This window comes from Pelobates fuscus, chromosome 3 (genome assembly GCF_036172605.1).
Source record: "Pelobates fuscus isolate aPelFus1 chromosome 3, aPelFus1.pri, whole genome shotgun sequence".
Taxonomy (NCBI): Eukaryota; Metazoa; Chordata; class Amphibia; order Anura; family Pelobatidae; genus Pelobates; species Pelobates fuscus.
Window position 1 is genome coordinate 152,068,418 of NC_086319.1, and position 18,857 is coordinate 152,087,274.

Below are 18,857 nucleotides of genomic sequence, written 5' to 3' on the forward strand. Positions count from 1 at the left end.
TACAAACTGATATACCGATTATTTCCAAATCGGTATATCATGTAAAAGTTGTCAAAATAAAATATGAATGTCCGTCTTGCTTTATTTTTGCAGGGCACACACGTTGCTAATAACAAGAAGGTATTTACTCTATTTCATTAATATTTGCATGGGAGAGACTGTGTGCAAGAGTTTATGTATGTGTGGGTGTATTTTGTGCACAGGCTGTGTGCTTTATTTTTGCAGTGTTTTTACTCACACACACCTTGCTAACCACAAACAGGTCTCCTCTCTTCACCACTCTTTCCTTAAGCTTTGTGTGGATCCCCTCTCCGACCTCCTTCTCATTCTCATACACGTAGGCACCATCCACATGTCTGTATCCCACATCGATTGCTTTTTCCACAGCTGCCTTTACCTTACCTGGCTCAGCCTGGAAAGAACACAATATAATTATTACTAGGTGACCAAACATTTTTTTTATAGATATGCAAACATATGTTTACGGTACGGAGAGAATGAACTGATTAGGATGGAGAAAATAGAAATGCTATAAAAGGGAACTCCCATTTTCTTCAAGATCTTTAAAATGATTTTTTACTTATCCCATCTAACAAATATGTATTTTTGTGGCATGAAAAGTAAAATGTGATATAGATATTCACACCATTTTATTCTTCAACGGAGTGCCTTTATCTTTGCTGCAAGTCAGTTTCTGTTATAAGCTCAGTCCTTAGCATCTGACTGTCAGTATTGAGAGAGCATATTAAAAAAAAAAAAAAAAAGAATGTCCAGTCCACAGATACTTTCTTAAGGTGCCAAAAAAGTGACGTTTTGGTCACACACAGTCTCAGTATTGAGAAAGCATACACAGAAGAAGGGAAGTTAAGGTTTCTATTTATCCTCCTCATTTGTAAAGTGTACCTAGGTTGTGCCTTGCCAGAACTGGATTATGATGTAATTTGCTAAATTTTTTATATAACATTTAAAAGAAATGAAGCATCTCATTAAAAAAGGCTAACACAACGCTATAGGTTATTTTCAATGTTCTATGCAATGGTGTAATTTACAAACAAATGACTGTCACCCTTTAAGGTTTATTCAAAAAAGTGAAAACCAAATCTGGTGGGAAAAAAAATAAAAATAAATAATCCTCCACTTTGGTAAAATTCCTTATTCAAAAAAGTTGTTAAAGTCAGATGATGCCCAGGCACCATAAGGGGTTAACTGTTTGAAAAAGTTTTAACCCCAAAATTGTCCAAATGGCAACCACCCATTAGCTCTGCTTCCTTTTTTCTTCAGGAAGCCTCGAATTGGGCGCCGTCTGACAGCGTCAGGTAAGCGGGTGCCCAGAACTTGCATGACCAGTACAACTTCATTGAGATGAAGGTGTAATAGTGGCCAGAGGTTCCTATAAGTGCTATCTCACATTCCCAATGTTTTTAAATGGCTCAGAGTTACACCTCGTTATCGTTATAGTCAGCAGTCTACGTTACAGTGATCTATACCTGTTGGAAGTTCACTCTATATCCTGCACACAAATTCACACGCCCAAACACATAACATATTAAAAGGTTGTTGACCCCTGGCTTATAGAGGGAAACAGACTGATGTAGAGGCAGGGGCAGACTGAAAACTTGAGCAAATCGGTCATGGACCAAGGGCCCGAGGCTCTGGGAGACCCGCCCCTGCTGCAGTGCAGTAATGGCTGAGCTGGGTAGTTAAACATTCTCCCCAGCCAGCCTGCGCTCAGTAAGGGTCCTGCGCAACCCTCCGAGGGCCCCTGCTGCTACAAATCTTCTCCCCAATGCAGGGCACACTGAGGAACAGCTGAGGGGCCTTCCCAAAGACCCCACTAGGCTTCCCTTCAGTGCGCCTGTCTGTGTGGCTGAAGGTGATCGGCAGAGGCTCCAGGAGCATAGCCTCTGCCAGCAGATAAGCACAGCCACATTTAGCATGCTGCCTGTAACACTGATCAGGGCAGCTCCTTGTGGCTAATTCTGCAGGAAGTAACATCATGCCTGCGGAGCTTCCCTGATCTGTGTTACAGGCAGCATGTCCAGCATCAACTCCAAGGATAAGAATTCCTCCCTCCCTGGCCAAAAGGTAAGACTCAGGGAGGGGGAATAATTTTTATTTTTTTTTAAACATCCCCCCCCCCTTTTTTACATTAAAATTAGAAATATTTAGTGTATTATCCCCACCCCCACTGCCCCTTCACAGCTCCTATCTCTCCGACCCCCTTAACAACAAAAGCCCTTATAACCCCCTATACTCGCAATACCCCTGCTCTTAATACAACTCCTATTACCCCCAGGCACCCTCTAGAGCCCCTATACCCCCTGCACCCACTAAAATATTAATCCCCTGCACCCACTCAGCCCATACACCCCTGCACCCACAAAAAAGCCTCTACCCCCCCACACCCACTTAAGCCCCTACCCCCTAGAACCCACAACATCCTCTACCCCCCTCCCGCACCCACTACAGCCCCCGCACCCACTACAGAACCTTCCCCTCCTGCACCCACTACAGCCCCTACTCCCTGCACCCGCAACATCCTCTACCCTCTACAGTCCCTACCCCTCCTGCACCCACTACAGACCCTCACCCTTCTGCACCCACTAAAGTCCCTACCCCCAGGCACCCTGTATCCCTTGCATCAACTACAGCTCCTGTCCCTATGCACCCTCTAGAGCCCCTATACCCCCTGTACCACCTACAGCCCGTACCCACAGGGACCCTCTAGAGCCCCTATAACCCCTGAACCCGCTACAGCCCTTACCCCCCTGCACCCATTACAGTCCCTGCAATCACTACATCCCCTACTTGAATTCAAAAAAATAAAAACACAAGCAGTTAAAGGGACACTGTAGTCACAAGAACCACTACAGCTTGTTCTGGTGTCTACTGCCTGTCCCTGAAGGCTTTTTTTATGTGAACACTGCGCAGGAACACATCTAGTGGCAATCACTTTAGATGGCCTCTAGATTTGCTTTCCAGGTCAGTGCTGCCCATTGTGAACGTACCTCATAGAGAAGCATTGATTCAATGCATCTCTATGAGGAGATGCTGATTGGCGCAGGTTGGTGTTTTGCCACTCATGTGCAATAATAGCCTTCCAGTGCTTTCCTACAGAAAAACATTGGATTGGCTGAGATCATCTAATTTTATGATCTCATCCAAGGAAGCAGAGTGGGGCGGGTCAGCCATGAGGAGACCCAGACGTGCTGGAAAGAAAAGGTACGTTTTAAAGGGAGTATATTACCTTTTTAACAGGACATGTGAGGGGGGCTGAGGACCTAAATGGCTATTTTAAACCTATAGTGTCAGGAATACACATTTGTATTCCTGACACTATAGTGTTCCTTTAAGGTGGCTGGTAGTTTTGAACACCTGATTTGTAATTCAAGACACAAAATGTGGAGGCCTGCATATCTCATACAAAACACATTACCACAATTTACACACACACTCTTATACATACTGCCATGTTAAACAAACAAATACGACCCTATTTAAAAAAATAAAAAAATGGATTTAAATACACTCTAAATCCACATATCCTGACACTACACGCAGACATACTTACACCAGTGAAGATACACACAGACACATACATTCAATTTACATACATATACAATCAAATTCATGGTACATCTACACCAGCTTATCGGTCTGCAGGGGGCCCAGGTCCTAATTTTGCCCGGGGGCCGAGGCCACTGACAGTCTGTCCCTGTCTAAAGGTGTAATGTACAAAGCACATTAGATTTAGGTAAAAACTCTGTGAAAACTACCAAATTTAAAAATGTGCCTCAAAATATACATATTTGCGCTGGTGCTAATCAGAAGTAAAAGAAAGTCATCAACATCATTCAAGCTAGCCCAAACCAGTCAGACCAACGCTGGAAAGCACAATTTGGCCTCACATCACACATAAAATGTGTAGAACACATTTAATTAGGACGTGTACCTAATATTAAAATGATGTTTACATAAAAATGTGTACACCAATTAACCTTTATTCATTAATTTATTTTACAAAACACAATTTAAAAAAAAAAATTAAAAAAAGGAGGAGGAGGAGGAGGCAGAAAATTACATCTTATTTATTGAAGTACTACTAAGATTCCCCTCCCCAATTTTTAGGATTTTAAAACCCAAATGACCAAAAGTGCAGTAGCACTACTTAAACAGGGACCAGAGAGCCCAAGCTGTCCCTGCATTATTGCAAGCCTACCCACACCTACGTGAGAATATCTGTGACTGCAAATGCCTAGGATAATAATAGAGAACGGATGTCATAAGCATAAAACAAAACAAAATATCGTCCTTCAAAATCAAAATAATAAAATTACGGTAAACGCACTCCATGAACTATGAAACGGAAACGGTCATCACAAACAACATATGTCTATAAGAGAAAACACAGCAATTTGTTGGTAAAGCTGTTGCGACTTCCCTTACTAAAAAAAAAAAACATATTTTAATATTTAAATGCATCTGGAAAGGAAAAGCAACAAATAGTGCGGCCAAACAGTGTGCAACTTGGATTAACTAACCCGCCATGTCCCCAGTCCCAGGATGGGCATCTGAGCCCCGGTGTTGAGCTTGACATGTGTTGGTCCAGGCATGCTGACAGACTGTGTGACACCTTGCTGAAAGCTACTGTGACTCTTACACTCCTGTAGCTATCACCCGCTCCCAGGGCAACGTTCCAAAGGCACGGAGCGTTCTCATTGGCTGAAGAGGGGGTGGGGGGCAAGGCTGATTGGCAGAAATGCCAGTGAGTAGAGGTTTGTAAGAACAGGCACTTGAGGTTAACCAGTTCTGATTGAATTTTCTTAATCTGCCAATATTAATGAATGTAAGGGGTAACATATAAAACTTAAAACAACAATTAAATAAGATATCGATTGTGCTGCCTTACTGTGCTGACAGTTACTATACAATGGGAGTTCAATTAAATACCTCTAACTCCCTGGGCACCGTTCCAAAGCAGAGAGACTTTCTATTAGCTGGGGATGGGAGCTGTGCTGATTGCTATCATTCAGACACAGTAAGTATTACCTGAAGGCAGGCAGGCATACAAAGTTAACTTATTCTGATAGAAAAAAAGATACAAATAAGGTAAAAGAATCTGCATATCAGAGGTAGAAACCCTCCTTACTGAAATTACCTCCTAAGTAGAATCATTCAAAGGTACTGGTAAAACAAGAACAAATAATAATAAACTTTATTTAAACAAGATCCTAAAGTTAAAATACGATAGAGTAAAGTAAAAAAAAAAGGAGACCAGGAGAAAGTATCTCGTTGTAATAATCAACAAGTATAAAGGGTATTGAAAAATCCCTAAAAGGTGCCTCGCACCTCTGGGCTATGACGATACGGAGGGCTCTGAGGTCTCCAACACCGTCACTCCGGCCCTCACAAAACACCACAGAAAAGGTGCCACAGTATTACCTGCCAAGGCTACAAGTAGAGCAATGGTCAAATGACCCAAACACCTAGCGGTCTCTGTTCCGCCTATACCGTCCTCTGAAGAGGGAGATAACTATACCGCTGCTGGTCTTGACGTCTTGGATGAATGGAGGGCTGACGATTCAGTGTCAGGGGAGAAGATGACTGGCTGGACCTCCCGACCACGGATTCTAAATACGTCAAAGAGTCGTATGTTGGTGGTCCCTCCTCGCAACGGGATAGTCAGGCACAGGCCTCGCAAGAAATGGTTGGCGTGGTCCTGGACACTCAGGACCCTAGAAACATCCGACACCAGAGGTCATCGGAGTGGGCCCTGCCACCCCACCTGGACAAATTCGTCCACTTTTGGATTCGCAAACCCATTGAATGGAACGTCAGAGGCAGACTACAGGCGGAATGCCTACGATCTTCTCTACTGCATAAGATGGTGGTCACACCTGAGTTTGACCAAACGGTGCTGATTTTCATGTCCCATTCAGGCAGGGAACCCCACAAAGGCGAGAAAGGGCTGAAAGCCACCCAGGACAAATTACTGTACATCCTGGGGCTGTTAGCAAAAATCTTATATTTTGCAGATCTTGCTCTCTCTCAAGAAGAATGGGCACAGCGCAGCATCTGCCTACTAGATTATACTAATGCTGCCCGTTGTACAGAACGGCGCAGAGCCACACTGCTCCGAATAGACACCAAATTGATTGATATAGCAAAAAAGAAGCTCAGAGCTTCGGCCAATGGCCTCCTGTTCAGCGATACCTTCATCCATTATCCGAAATAGCATGTCTCGCTCTTCAAAACCTTGAGCAAGGCCCAAGCATTGATGAGGCAAGTGTTCTGGATGACTCCCTTGAGAGGTGTTTTTGGGAGGGCTAGTCTTCAGAGAGGTCGAGCCACCATCCATTTCTGGGCCTTTGGCCCCAGACCTCATCCACCATCATCCAATTTCTTACCAACTTCCTTGTACCAGGACTCTCCCTCCTACAGAAGAACATACAGATCGAGAGGATCATGTGGCAGAGGTTGAGGACGCTTTACCACAGGTGGGTTCCTCTCCATGTTCCTTCTCTAATATATGCACTGCAGGCAGATTGTCCCTTTTCTTACAGCAATGGGAAGAGATTTCCGCAGATGCATGGATTCTGCAGACAGTGAGAGGCTACGTCACTGAGTTTGTCTCAACACCACACCAACACCATCAGCCTCCCCCTCTGTGGGTGATGGTACTCAGTTTGTTGGGTGTGTGTTTGTTTATTTATGTCCATGTATACTATTTGAAATGTTATACTAGAGGATTTATATACTTCCACACTTCACTAGGTCTTGACTGGCTCTTGGTAAATAAACATTTAATTCTTTCCTCTTTATCAGGATTGACTACAAACAAAACTATTTAGTTCTCATTTGATGACCTCTAAGAGCTAGTTATACTTTTTAGCCCTTATCCTGTTAAGCACTTTATTTAACCAGCTACATGTATCTTTCTGTAAAATAGACACTAACTCTCTTGTTACAGTGTTACACACTATAGACACAGTGCTGTTTGCTTACTCATGAGGTAAATAACCTATTTCATGTGTCTTGCAAATCTAATGGATTAAGGTATTTTTATCCAGGGTTATACTTGGCTCACCATTCCTTTTAATTAACATTTCACCTTTTCCATTTACAGCACTTTTTCATTTGCACCTTTTTGTGTGTTGTCTATTTCTCTGTATGTATTTTTATATAATGTTATTCAATACAATTTTTAAACTATACTTCAGTGAAGAATGATCCTTTAACTGGTAGTAATTTTAGTGTAGGTGGGGGTCTCTTTCATTTATTTTGTGGGGGAGGTTCCAGTTTTTTTTCCAGTTATGCCCTCATTACTCACCTGCCCCATATTTTTTAGCAACAGAGTGAGTGTTATATGCATCTGCAGCTATTTTGTTCTACCCTTCAGGCTCAGTTCGGCCCCGTTGACTGTGCTTCACAAACCTCCTAAAGCCGGTCAAGGCTCACATCCAATCCCTGGGCATAAGATGTCTGATATAACTGGACGATTTGCTGATATTTTGCGACTCGGCTTCAGGCTTCACTTCTCTCTTCTCAGACGAACTTTGTTGTTGACTTCCAGGAATACTTGGGCTTCGTGGCAAACCGAAAGAAACCTTCTCTGAAACCCATACAAGTCGTTCAATTTCTGGGATTCGAAATAGACTCAACCTCTTGCGTCCTATGTCTCCCCCTGTCAAAGATTGCTTCCAATCGAAAGGAAATTCGGAAGATACTCCGGATGGACCAGGTCCCTCTCCGGCTTCTCGCCTGGGTAGGGGGCCTCCTATTCGCTTTGATCCAATCAACCGATTTACCCTGGCCTGCTTCACTACAGAGCCATACAACGCCTCAAGGCTCGCTTTCTGAGAGCGGGCTTCTCATACGACCATCTGATACCTCTCAATTGTGAGGTGCGCGTGGAACTCCCATGGTGGCTCCTGCACATGCAAGCCTGGAATAGGAAAGCCATATTTGGTCCCTCACTGGATTTCGTGCTGGAATTGGACACCAGACGATGGGTGTGGGTTGCACACTGCGCGGTCTCCTCCACAGGGGGTCCTTGGTCCAAGGAGGAAACAGGATTGCACATCAATTGCCTGGAATTGATTGCAGGCTCATTTGCTATATGCAGCCTAGCGAAACACATGTCCGACTGAGGCATACTGCTCCGCAGCCGATCCCTTTACCGCATCTCTTCCAACTATACTGAATTTCCTATCCAGTAGTTCATTTCATTCCATTAACTTTACACGTTCAGCCAACTCTGCCGTACATGTTCCGGTTCTAGGATTGCCAGTAGGACAGAAAACTCTAATTTGTCAACTTCTTTGAGGTATTCGGTGATCACGCCCACCCGCTCCAAAATACTCTCGACTCTGGGACGAGGACGTGGTTCTATCTTTTTTGCGAGATTGGCCAGACAATCCATTGTTGTCTTTACGGCAACTTTTGGAAAAGCTGACCCTTTTACCTTGTCTAATGTCTTTTGTCATGTTTCGGACCTTCGGGCCTTTGGTGTGGAAGGCATCTCCATCTCACCAGAAGGAATTTCGTTCTCTAATTCGCGTTGGACTAAAACTTACTCGACAACGTTTTTTTTTCTGTCGAACCCGAGGATTTGTGTGGTTAAAACGTTACTTCACTATGTTGAAGTTACCACGGCTCTACATCGGTCTCCGGCTAGACAACTTGTGGGTGATATTTATGGGATAATAATAGTAAACAGATGAGAATTGCCCACGATTTTCAATTCTCAGATCCCAAAGATCATTATCGTTATAAGTGAAATGTATATCATATAAATTAGTCACAGATTTGTTATAAAAATAGGTAATTTTTATTGTGACATTTTAAATAATAATAATGAGTAACATGCGTAACAATAATCAATGAATATTCAGTATAAAATGAATATGCAATACAAAGTGGTAATAGTCAGTAACCACTTCCTTGAATCCATCCAATGAGAAATCTATATGTTCAATAAGCTGATATTTAATTAATTTGTCTAACAGATATTTTATCTTATTTTAGAGCAAATCCATACAGCTGGATAAATGTCATGATATGCTAACGTGATATTAATCACATAAATACATTAATGGCTATATTAATCCCAGCTGCAGATGGGATGCTATAACCATATATATATTCTTTAGTAATTAAGATTTCTAAATATGAAATCTAATCATGATTTATCCAGTCATATATCATGCTATTAATTTTAATTAATTTTAATTAATTAATGGAAGCCAATATATTTACCAGTTAAGTAGATATTTTCTCATCAGATATTCTCAGGTAGCTTGTTTGTCATGGGTCTCTTTCTCTGCATGGAGTGTAAGAGTTTCTGAGTGTCATAGGCTTCTCTGCATTGTCCCTCCTGGCTCTGCTTTGATCGATCTCTCTCTCCGAATCTCTCAATGTTTGAATCTCAAGAGTGTTGTAATGCCTGACTTTTTAAAGGAGATTTTTCTCTAGGTGATAACCAATCACAATGCTGTAGGAGTGGTTCCCTTCTAGGTAACCATTTTAGTATTTGGACTCTAGATGGCAGTCTTGTCCCACTAAACATACCTATCCAGGAAAGAGTTAACTTTTCCTGGTGGCTATTTTGACGCCATTTACGTTATCTATATGGTGGCTATAATTTTATATTTTCTGTCAGATCAAGAGGTTTTCTTCAGACTTATCCAGACTATGTGTCTGCATTTTCTGTAGTAATTCCTAATATGACAGTTTGTAATGCTACAAATGACCCCTAAATACAATGGGAATCTGTTAGGTATAGAAAGTAAAATAATTATTGAATTTTCCCTGTCACCTATGTCTGGGTTTAGAATTTATTCTATTCCATTAGCATTTTAGACAGTCTGTCCATCCCCCGTTCACAATGTCTTATCTCTGGTTTGTTTATACAAGACATTCTTAGCTCTGAGAATGGATAGAGAAAGGATAGAAATTTTGTGTCTTTTTGTTAACGTGAAGATACAAAATGGATTCTGGTCTATTCAGAGTGACTTCAGAATATAAATTTTTAATTTCTACCATAGCACAAAATGTCTGCCGATATAAATACCCTGACATAACCCCCCTTTCGTGCATATCATAGCCAATTAATTTAGCTTATGGATAAGCACTATGGAAGTTATTAGACATATTGTGCAATGACATCATTTCTAACATAGGCCCTTGCGTGGAATGAACATGTTCGTATGTTTTTGTACCTGTAAGTGTTTTGAACTTTATGCTTAGTACAATCAACCATAATAACATTATTATCATAACACACCCAATAACAATCTTAACATGGATGAACCAGTCAACACGATCAATAAGGTCAGTATCTAACTCAGAGTATTTAAATGTGTCCACAGAAATGTTATCTTTCTTGATTGACAGTTGGATAGTGTGGTTGGGCTTATGGTCCAGCAAGAACTTTAGGTTAGGATCCAGAGGGATATCTAGATTCTGGAAGGGATCCACCATCTCAATAGCACTTTCGAGGACGTCAGTGTACACTGGGTATAGCGTAACGTCACCGATGGTGATACGAGAATCGTGGGGTACCTTGATCAGTGATACAGGTGCTGGTAAGGCAATTACTTTATTAGTCACCTGGTCCCTGCGAAAAACACTCATGTTTTTAAGACACGTGCTTACCAACCATTTATCTTTTACTAAGATTGCATGTACTAACGCATTACTGTCGGTTTTTGACATAGTTACTTGACATGTTTCAGAACCATGTTTAAGATACTCGATCCCACACAAAGCATTGGTAGAATCGTACACAAAAGGTTTTCCATCACATTGGAAATTATTGTCTTTGAATTTTTCACAGTCATTCAAAATGGGTATTGAATACCAATCTGGTATCCACGGTTGAAAAGCCAAAACATCTGGGGTTCGGACTTTTACATGGATATTGTCTTTCCATGTACCAACGTTGTAAATTGTTTCCATTTGAAAAATGTTTTTGGGAGTTACATATGGTATGGCCAATAGAAAGCAAATCTCCATACGTTCCGGATCAATTAAGAGAGGTATAGCGCTCCCCATCTCAAAGGCCAGATTTAATTGCATAGGCTCAAATGTTTCTCCATCCACATTGGCAAGCATCGCATGAACAATATCCTTGGATACAAAATACAGAGGTATGCGTCCCCCTGCCAATTCGATCATTCCAGTTTGCACTTCGTCGAGAAAAGCAAGTGTGTGGAACAATATTGGGTCATGCAGAAATAGAAGTTCACGCTTAAATAAGTCATGACTTTGGTGCAACTCAGTGGATTTGGCAATTAACTCCGAATGCAAATTTGTTGTAACAACTGTGTCTTCCACAATAGCTAACACGTCTTGGAGAAGTGTTCTTTGCTGGTTTATCACCTGATGAATATCGTTAATGTGTTGCTTTAGCGCATAGATTTCCATATCCAGTTTTTGGACAGTAATAGAGTTGGCTGCAGACATTCCAGTTGCGACAACTGCACCAACAGTGGCACAAACTAATGCAACGATTATAGCGGTGAGGAACCTTTTGGGTCGGTTGCTCATCGAAATAGAACTGGATACAAATGGTTTCCGGGCTTGCTCCAAGATGTTTCGCACACGGTCCTGTGCTCTTTGGAGGTGCATCTGGTACCAAGTCTGTAACTCAGGAAGCTGCATCGATGAAATGTTGTACGCCTTCTCGATGGAAATCTTGGGGTCCAAGCTGACGATCACACGTCGGGTAAGGATCCTCTTCTCTGTCAAGATGAACCCTGGTGTCTCTTGAATCAGGATGGAGGATGGTCCCATCTCTGCGATCGGGTCGGTCCATAGCTCTTGGCACAGGAGCAGTACGATCCAGAAACACACCACATCCTTCTTGGACATCTTTCGACAGTCACGGATCAGGAACTCGTTTCAGACTTATCTACTAATGATTCAAGGTTTGTTAAGTATACAAACTTATAACAGTATGACATCACTTGGCCTAGGACAACACATTATTACGATTCATCAACATATGTATTCTCTCTAATTCTATTTTTATAACTTCATCCCCCTCACTACATTTATTACTGACTCCTCAGCAATATGCCTATAGCAGTTAAACAAGCTAGTAACCTGCTTAGAAAATGTAGTTATTGGATGGCAAGGAAATGGTTAATGACATGAACGTACATGAGATCATGGCACATCACAACATTTCACATCATACGATACCACGTGAATCAAGCATTCATCCAGGTTAGTCGTTCACCCTTCTGCATCCGAATCCACACCTATAATCCTTAATTGAGATTTAGGATGACAAGCACGCAACTGGTTAATGTGAACCCACTTTTCAATAAAATCACCATCCTTAGGAATTTTTATCTTGTACGCTACTGGGGAAATTTTGTCAATGATGACATATGGCCCTTTCCAAGAAGGTAAAAATGTATTTTCCTTGACTTGATTTCGCGCAAAATTATACAGATAAACTTGATCTGTTATCTCATATTCCTTTTTCGTGGTTTTTAAATCGTAATAGGTCTTAACCCCTGTCGCTGCTTTTTCTAGATTCTTTTGGGCAAAAGCAAACGCATGCTGTAAATGCTTGCGCAAATCTTCAATATACTGATGCGTAGTGGCAGCATTGATCAAATTATGATCCGAAGTACGATATAGTAAATGCTGTGGTAAAACCATCTTTCTTCCTGTCATTAATTCAAAAGGTGACAATTTGGTAGCAGTGCTAGGTGTAGCTCTAATCGCCATTAAAACTAGGGGCAATGTAATGTCCCAGTCTTTACCAGACTCCTTAACATACTTTTTCAGAATATTAACGATAGACTGGTTATATCGCTCTACCCCCCCCCCCCCCCGCTAGACGCAGCGCGGTATGCAATATGTAGCTTTCGTTTAACACCTAGAATGTTCCACATCTTAGCCATAACTTCGCTGGTATAGTGACTACCTCTGTCTGACTAAATTCTTTGAGGCAGACCGAACCTGGAAAAGACATGGTTAATCAACAAAGTGGCGCACACGGTACTCGTGTTCTCTTTACAAGGCAAACATTCTATCCACTTTGTGTACATACATGTAACATGTATTTGATACCTCTTGAAGATCTTGTTACAGGACCTATAAAGTCAATTTGAATATCAGACCAGGGTAATGACACCCCCCTCTTCTGAAGTGGTGCACAATGGGTTGGACCATGGGGTTGATATTGCGGACAAATCAAGCATCCCTGACAGTATGTCTTAACATCTCTTAACATGTGTGGCCAATATGCATAATCACGCAATATCTCATATGTGATCTTATCACCACGATGCCCAGATGTAGGTGCATCATGTGCGTGTTGGAGCATTAATCCTCGGTATACAGTTGGGACTACCCATTGTTGAATACCATGTTTAGAAGTTCTGACCAGCAACCCATCCATGATACTAAATTGGACTTTATATCTCATCAAGATTCGTAAATCTTCATTATTTTTGCAATCCTCATCTGTGATAGAAGACCCTTCTATATGTTTATAGAATATACCTATGACAGGATCATTCTTCTGACTGGTAATCAGGTCCTCACTAGGAGCTTCTTGACTCCATTGCACGACATTTAAGTCGGCTTTATCTCTAGCCTGTCGTCTAGTTATGGCTTCAACGTGAATTGAACCCATGAGATCATCAAGGTTTAGGGTTTCACCATTGATGGCCGCTTGTTTTGCCAGTGAATCGGCTAAGTCATTACCATCCTTGTCAATACCTTCTATTTTAGAATGGCCTTTGGTTTTCTTCCAATATATGGTTAAACCAAGTTCATTAACCAACTCATCGATTTTACAAAACAATTTCCCATGTTTAACAGGTTTGTTATTGCTTTTTAGCATTTGGTTACGTTTCCAGCTAGGCAGATATTCAACGAAACTGTTGCGGACATAGTTGGAATCAGTTATGATAACAAATTCTTTGATACTATATTCTATTGCCATTTGAATGGTCTTATATACTGCACAGAGTTCGGCTATCTAACTGCTTTTGGGACCAATACTGTATCCTATAGATACATTGGGATAATCACCTATCCAGGCGATTCCGATACCTGCAACTAACTTCCGTTCAGCACCAGCGACGTGGTGATATGAACAACCATTAATGTATACCCACGGTAGTGGTCGACAGTATTCCTAGTCATAAACTTTATAAGGGGATAGCAATTGCTCTTCCAGGAAGTCATCTCCGGTGTCATTATCATCCAGAGATGGAGCAGTACAGTCATGTAATTCTGCTAAACCTTGGGCAACTGGGCTTCTCTTATTATGTTTATAACGGACTTCTAAAGGCCATCCCTGTAAGGATAGAGTCCATGCAGTAATCCGACTGTTAGAGAGATTACCGTCTCTAATTCTTTCACTCTGCAGATACTGTAGAGGTTGGTGAGCTGTTTCTACAATTATTTTCTCACCTTGGATATAGCTACGAAAATTTTGTAGTGCCCAGACAGTCGACAATAACGCCTTCTCACACGTGTTGAATTTAACTTCAACAGGTGACAAAGTCTTGCTAGCATATGCAATAACTTTGTTTAAACTGTCCTGCTTCTGATACAGAACAGCACTGATGCTTAAATCGTTATATCCTGTCTCCAGATAGAAGGGTTTACCCCCCTCTGGGTATGCTAAACAGGGTGCCTGAGTGAGCTTACTCTTCAGTTCACTTACCGCTAGGTCCTGAGGCTCCCCCCAGTTCCAGGTAGTTTCCTTTTTAAGCAGGTGTAAGAGTGGTTTCGTTATTTCTGCATAGTTATCTATAAACTTATGGGAGTAATTAGTCATACCAAGAAATGATCTTAATTCCCTGATATTTGAAGGTGTTTTAGCTTTTAGTACGGCTTCAACCTTCTTCCTCTGGGGATTTAATCCTTCAGAGGTTACCTCATGTCCGAGGAAATTGACATGGGTGCGACACCATTGTGCCTTTTGTAAAGACAGTTTAATCCCTGCCTCTCTTAACTGAGTGAGAACATGTCTAATCTCTATGATATGCTTATCAAAGGAAGTGCTTTTCAGCAAGACATTGTCTTGATAACATATGATAACGTTGATAACATTGATAACATATGATAACGTTCCTCTCTCGAGTGCGTCAGGCATAGCTTTATGCATGAACACAGCAAATTCATGACCAGAGTTTATGTAACCGAAGGGCATACGGGTCCAGGTATACTGCTGCTTTCCAAATGTGAAGGCCAATTTGTATTGGTCTTCATTATGGACTGGTACAGTCCAATATCCCTGCGCACAGTCAATGGCAGTGAATATTTTGGATCCCTGCATTTGTACCAAACATTGGTCTATGTATGGCACTGGCCAAACAGACATATAGACGTGTTTATTTAGCTGTCGTAAGTCAGCGCATAAACGCCATTGTCCATTAGGTTTCAGAATCCCCAAGATCGGGTTATTATACGAACTGTGCACTGGACGTATAATGCCCCTTTCCTTTAAATTCTGAATGATGTCTTGTAGACCATCATATGACGCTAATGGGAGTCTATATTGTTTGATAAATACAGGTGGTAAATTTGGATCAGTTTGTATTCTGGCTACGTGGAGGTTAGTTAACCCACAGTCGTAGGAATCTTTGGCAAAAATATCTTGGAATTCCAATAGGATTTCCTTTAGCTGTTGCCGCTCAGCATCGTTGGAGCAACCGTCAGCTAAAGATATTTGCTCTTCTAGCCTTTCCTGAAATCCTGGAAAGATTTCAGGCTGGCCTATCTCATAAGCTTCTTCAAGCCTAGAAGTTAGGTCAGTTCGGTGTTGACTTACCTTTTCTCTTTGGTCGTGATATTCTTGTGATTCCTGCTCATTGAGCGGATGATCGAAGGTGATTGATGCTTCTTCGATTTTACACAAGCCGTCTTCAACGTTGAAGGGATACACAGATAGGATAGTGAGTAATCCTTCTGGGGAGGAATGGAATATTTGATCGACAATTTCGTCCTCAGTTAAGTATTCTTCAGGGATGAGGCCTAGAATTTGGTTTTGGAAACCAAATGTATAGTACTCAGCATCCAATGCTAGACCTAATAACGTTCCTTTTGGTAAAGTAACACTATTGGGTGTAACATTGTTAACCATTATATAGGTGGAATTCTTACCAATACTTACCATTGGTGTATGCGTTACCACCATCCCTAATTGTTGTATCCTGTGGGATAAGCAGATTAGGGCATCAGAGTTTTCTAATCTCTGACCCTCCTTGACCTGTAGGGGTAAAAGAAAATTACTTGTCCCTTGTGGAATGGTTAATGTCATCAGGAACTTGGATACTTACCGCATATGGGAGTATTTGTCCTGATTTCAGGGCGTTTTCCTCGTGTAGGATTGCCTTTTAACTTTGTCCACAAGTTGGAATTAATCAGATCAAGGTATATGGCAAAGCGATGTATGACATCATTGCCAATGTAAACCTGATAGTGAGGTTCGTCTATCACTAGGAATAAATGTTTAACTGTCTTATTTCCAATGGAAATAGATAGTAAACATTTTGCTATTACATTGTGACTCTCTGATTCGCCATCCAGGTTCTGGATCCACCTGTCATGTGGGGAAGCGTACCTGATCATTTTAGGATTAGCGATCTGCTTTAACAGACTTCTGCTAATATAGCTGTGCTCACTCTTTAAGTCCAGCTTTGCATTCCTACTTCTTCCTAAGTCATTTATCTGAATAGGAAAGAATAAGTTGTTATTAACCCTTTCAATTCTGGCAAGGAATTGAGCATGACCTGCCAGATCTACAGATTCAACATAGTCCCTGTGGAGAGAAATGGTTAAAACATCACCTTCCAGAGAGACATTCTGGATCCTCTCTGGAGCAATTCTTACGGAATGCTCATCTACAGGTGCGATTGCATCATTCACCTGCAGGATAGTCACGTCAGGTGACTGACTATTCCTAAAATGTACCTCTATCGAGCCAGGTCTTTCTTCTATTACATGGCAGGTACGATCAGATTGTACATGTGATTTCTCATAGGTTATAGGAACCTTAGCTTGCGACCATACAATTCCATTCACACAGTCAATAATTGTGTTAAGTCTTCTGAGTATGTCTATACCCAAAATCTATACCCAGAATCAGTCAGTTATAGGGGAGATCTACCACTATCACCGGGTGTCTAAAGGTTTTGTTACCTATTTTAAACTTTAACCAGGTATTGCCAATAACATGAAGGGCATTTCCTCCTACACTCAACAGAGCATTGGGGAAATCTCTTAGCTTCGGCTTATCCGTTGCTAAGTCCATTACCTGCTGGAAGTAGGTATTGGATAAGATCGTGGCTTGTGAACCAGTATCTATTAACCCTTTGAAAGGCTGGGGTAGCGAATCCTGTATTTCTACAGACATGTAGTACCTTCATGTTCTTCTAATTCACATAAGAATTTAGAATGTGTCAACATATTACTTGTTTTCCATACATTACCGGTCACAGCAGTAGTTTCTACCTGTACCGAGGAATGCTCAGTCTTACCCACAGGCCCATCCTTTTGAGGAATATCTTGAACTTTCAAGCGGGAACTAGTGGTCGGCATCTCATCAGTTAACCCTTTCAGGGCTGGATCCTGGAAACTAGTGGTTGCTGGGGCTATTTTAGCCTTTGGCTGAAATAAAAAAACAGAGGAACACGTTGCGCCTCCTTCACCCGGAAGTGAAGTGACGGGATAGGCAATAGGTTTCCTAACACAACTATCGTTTATTTGACTGTTAGTACCTGGAAAGGAAACAGGGTTAGGCATTACATCTACTGACAACCTATCCTGTTTAGTCACTGTAGCTATATTTGCTGCGGCACTTGTTGTTGCTGCTGCAGTTGCACAGGTGGCTCTGCAATTGGAGCTGTCCCTAAAAAGGATTGATAGCAAAGGCTCGGTTAATCTTTGTTATTTCCTCCATTAATTTGCCCATCTGGTCAGTCAATTGACCAACCTGACGACGCAAATTATTTCCCCCATTGCCGTTTTGTCTTTGCCCATTAGAATTTGGCTGGGATGGCTGAGACTGTTGGGAGTTATTGGGAGCAGATCTGTATCTGTTTTATCTGTTGATCATAATCATCCACCATTTTGTTCATTCCTTCCAGTCTATTTGAAAGGTCAGAATTTTGAGCTTGAAGGATATTATTTTCATCAGACAAAGTGTTGAATCTTCTTTGTTCAAACATCAGGTCTTTCTGACATTCGTCCAATTTAAGTTCAATCTCATTATGCCTTTTTAACATGATAGAATAACCCAATATGAAAAACGGGCATGATTTGGTAACAGATCGCATTGAGGACTCTTCATCTATATGGCTAAGATATTTAACTATAGGTGAATCAGCCGATCTATCGTGAATCGAATTATAAACTTGTTCTTTAATTTGGGTTATCCATTCTGGATAATCAACTTTAATATTTAGGTACTGATATAAGATGCTTAAGGGAAAACCTTGCATTTCCGCTAACTTCTTTCCATTCTCTGATTGGGATGAAGCGCTAGATTCAGCCATATTTCTATACAGTGATTTAATCTCAATACAAAGCTCTTTTCTATATTAAGATTAATATTGCATGAATTACAAATATTATTATTTGTATATGGAATATAATTTCAACTTAAACGATCTCAGCAGCGTGCCTCCAATTTGTGGGGATATTTATGGGATAATAATAGTAAACAGATGAGAATTGCCCACGATTTTCAATTCTCAGATCCCAAAGATCGTTATCGTTATAAGTGAAATGTATATCATATAAATTAGTCACAGATTTGTTATAAAAATAGGTAATTTTTATTGTGACATTTTAAATAATAATAATGAGTAACATGCGTA

General features: G+C 41.1%; 1 protein-coding gene across 3 annotated transcripts in view; it reads right to left on the reverse strand.

Moving 5' to 3' along the window:
* Nucleotides 1–4,668, reverse strand: part of LOC134602560 (aldo-keto reductase family 1 member B1-like) — a 271,778-nt gene extending 267,110 nt beyond the window's left edge. The window contains exons 1-2 of one of the 3 annotated variants that reach the window (XM_063447540.1): nucleotides 4,542–4,668; nucleotides 245–412 (exon numbers count right to left, since the gene is read on the reverse strand). In XM_063447540.1, the coding sequence (XP_063303610.1) occupies nucleotides 245–412; nucleotides 4,542–4,613 (240 nt within the window). In that variant the 5' untranslated portion in view covers nucleotides 4,614–4,668. The remainder of the gene's footprint in view (nucleotides 1–244; nucleotides 413–4,541) is intronic. The other 2 variants (XM_063447537.1, XM_063447538.1) reach the window with 2 other exon arrangements.
* Nucleotides 4,669–18,857: the final 14,189 nt, after the last annotated feature.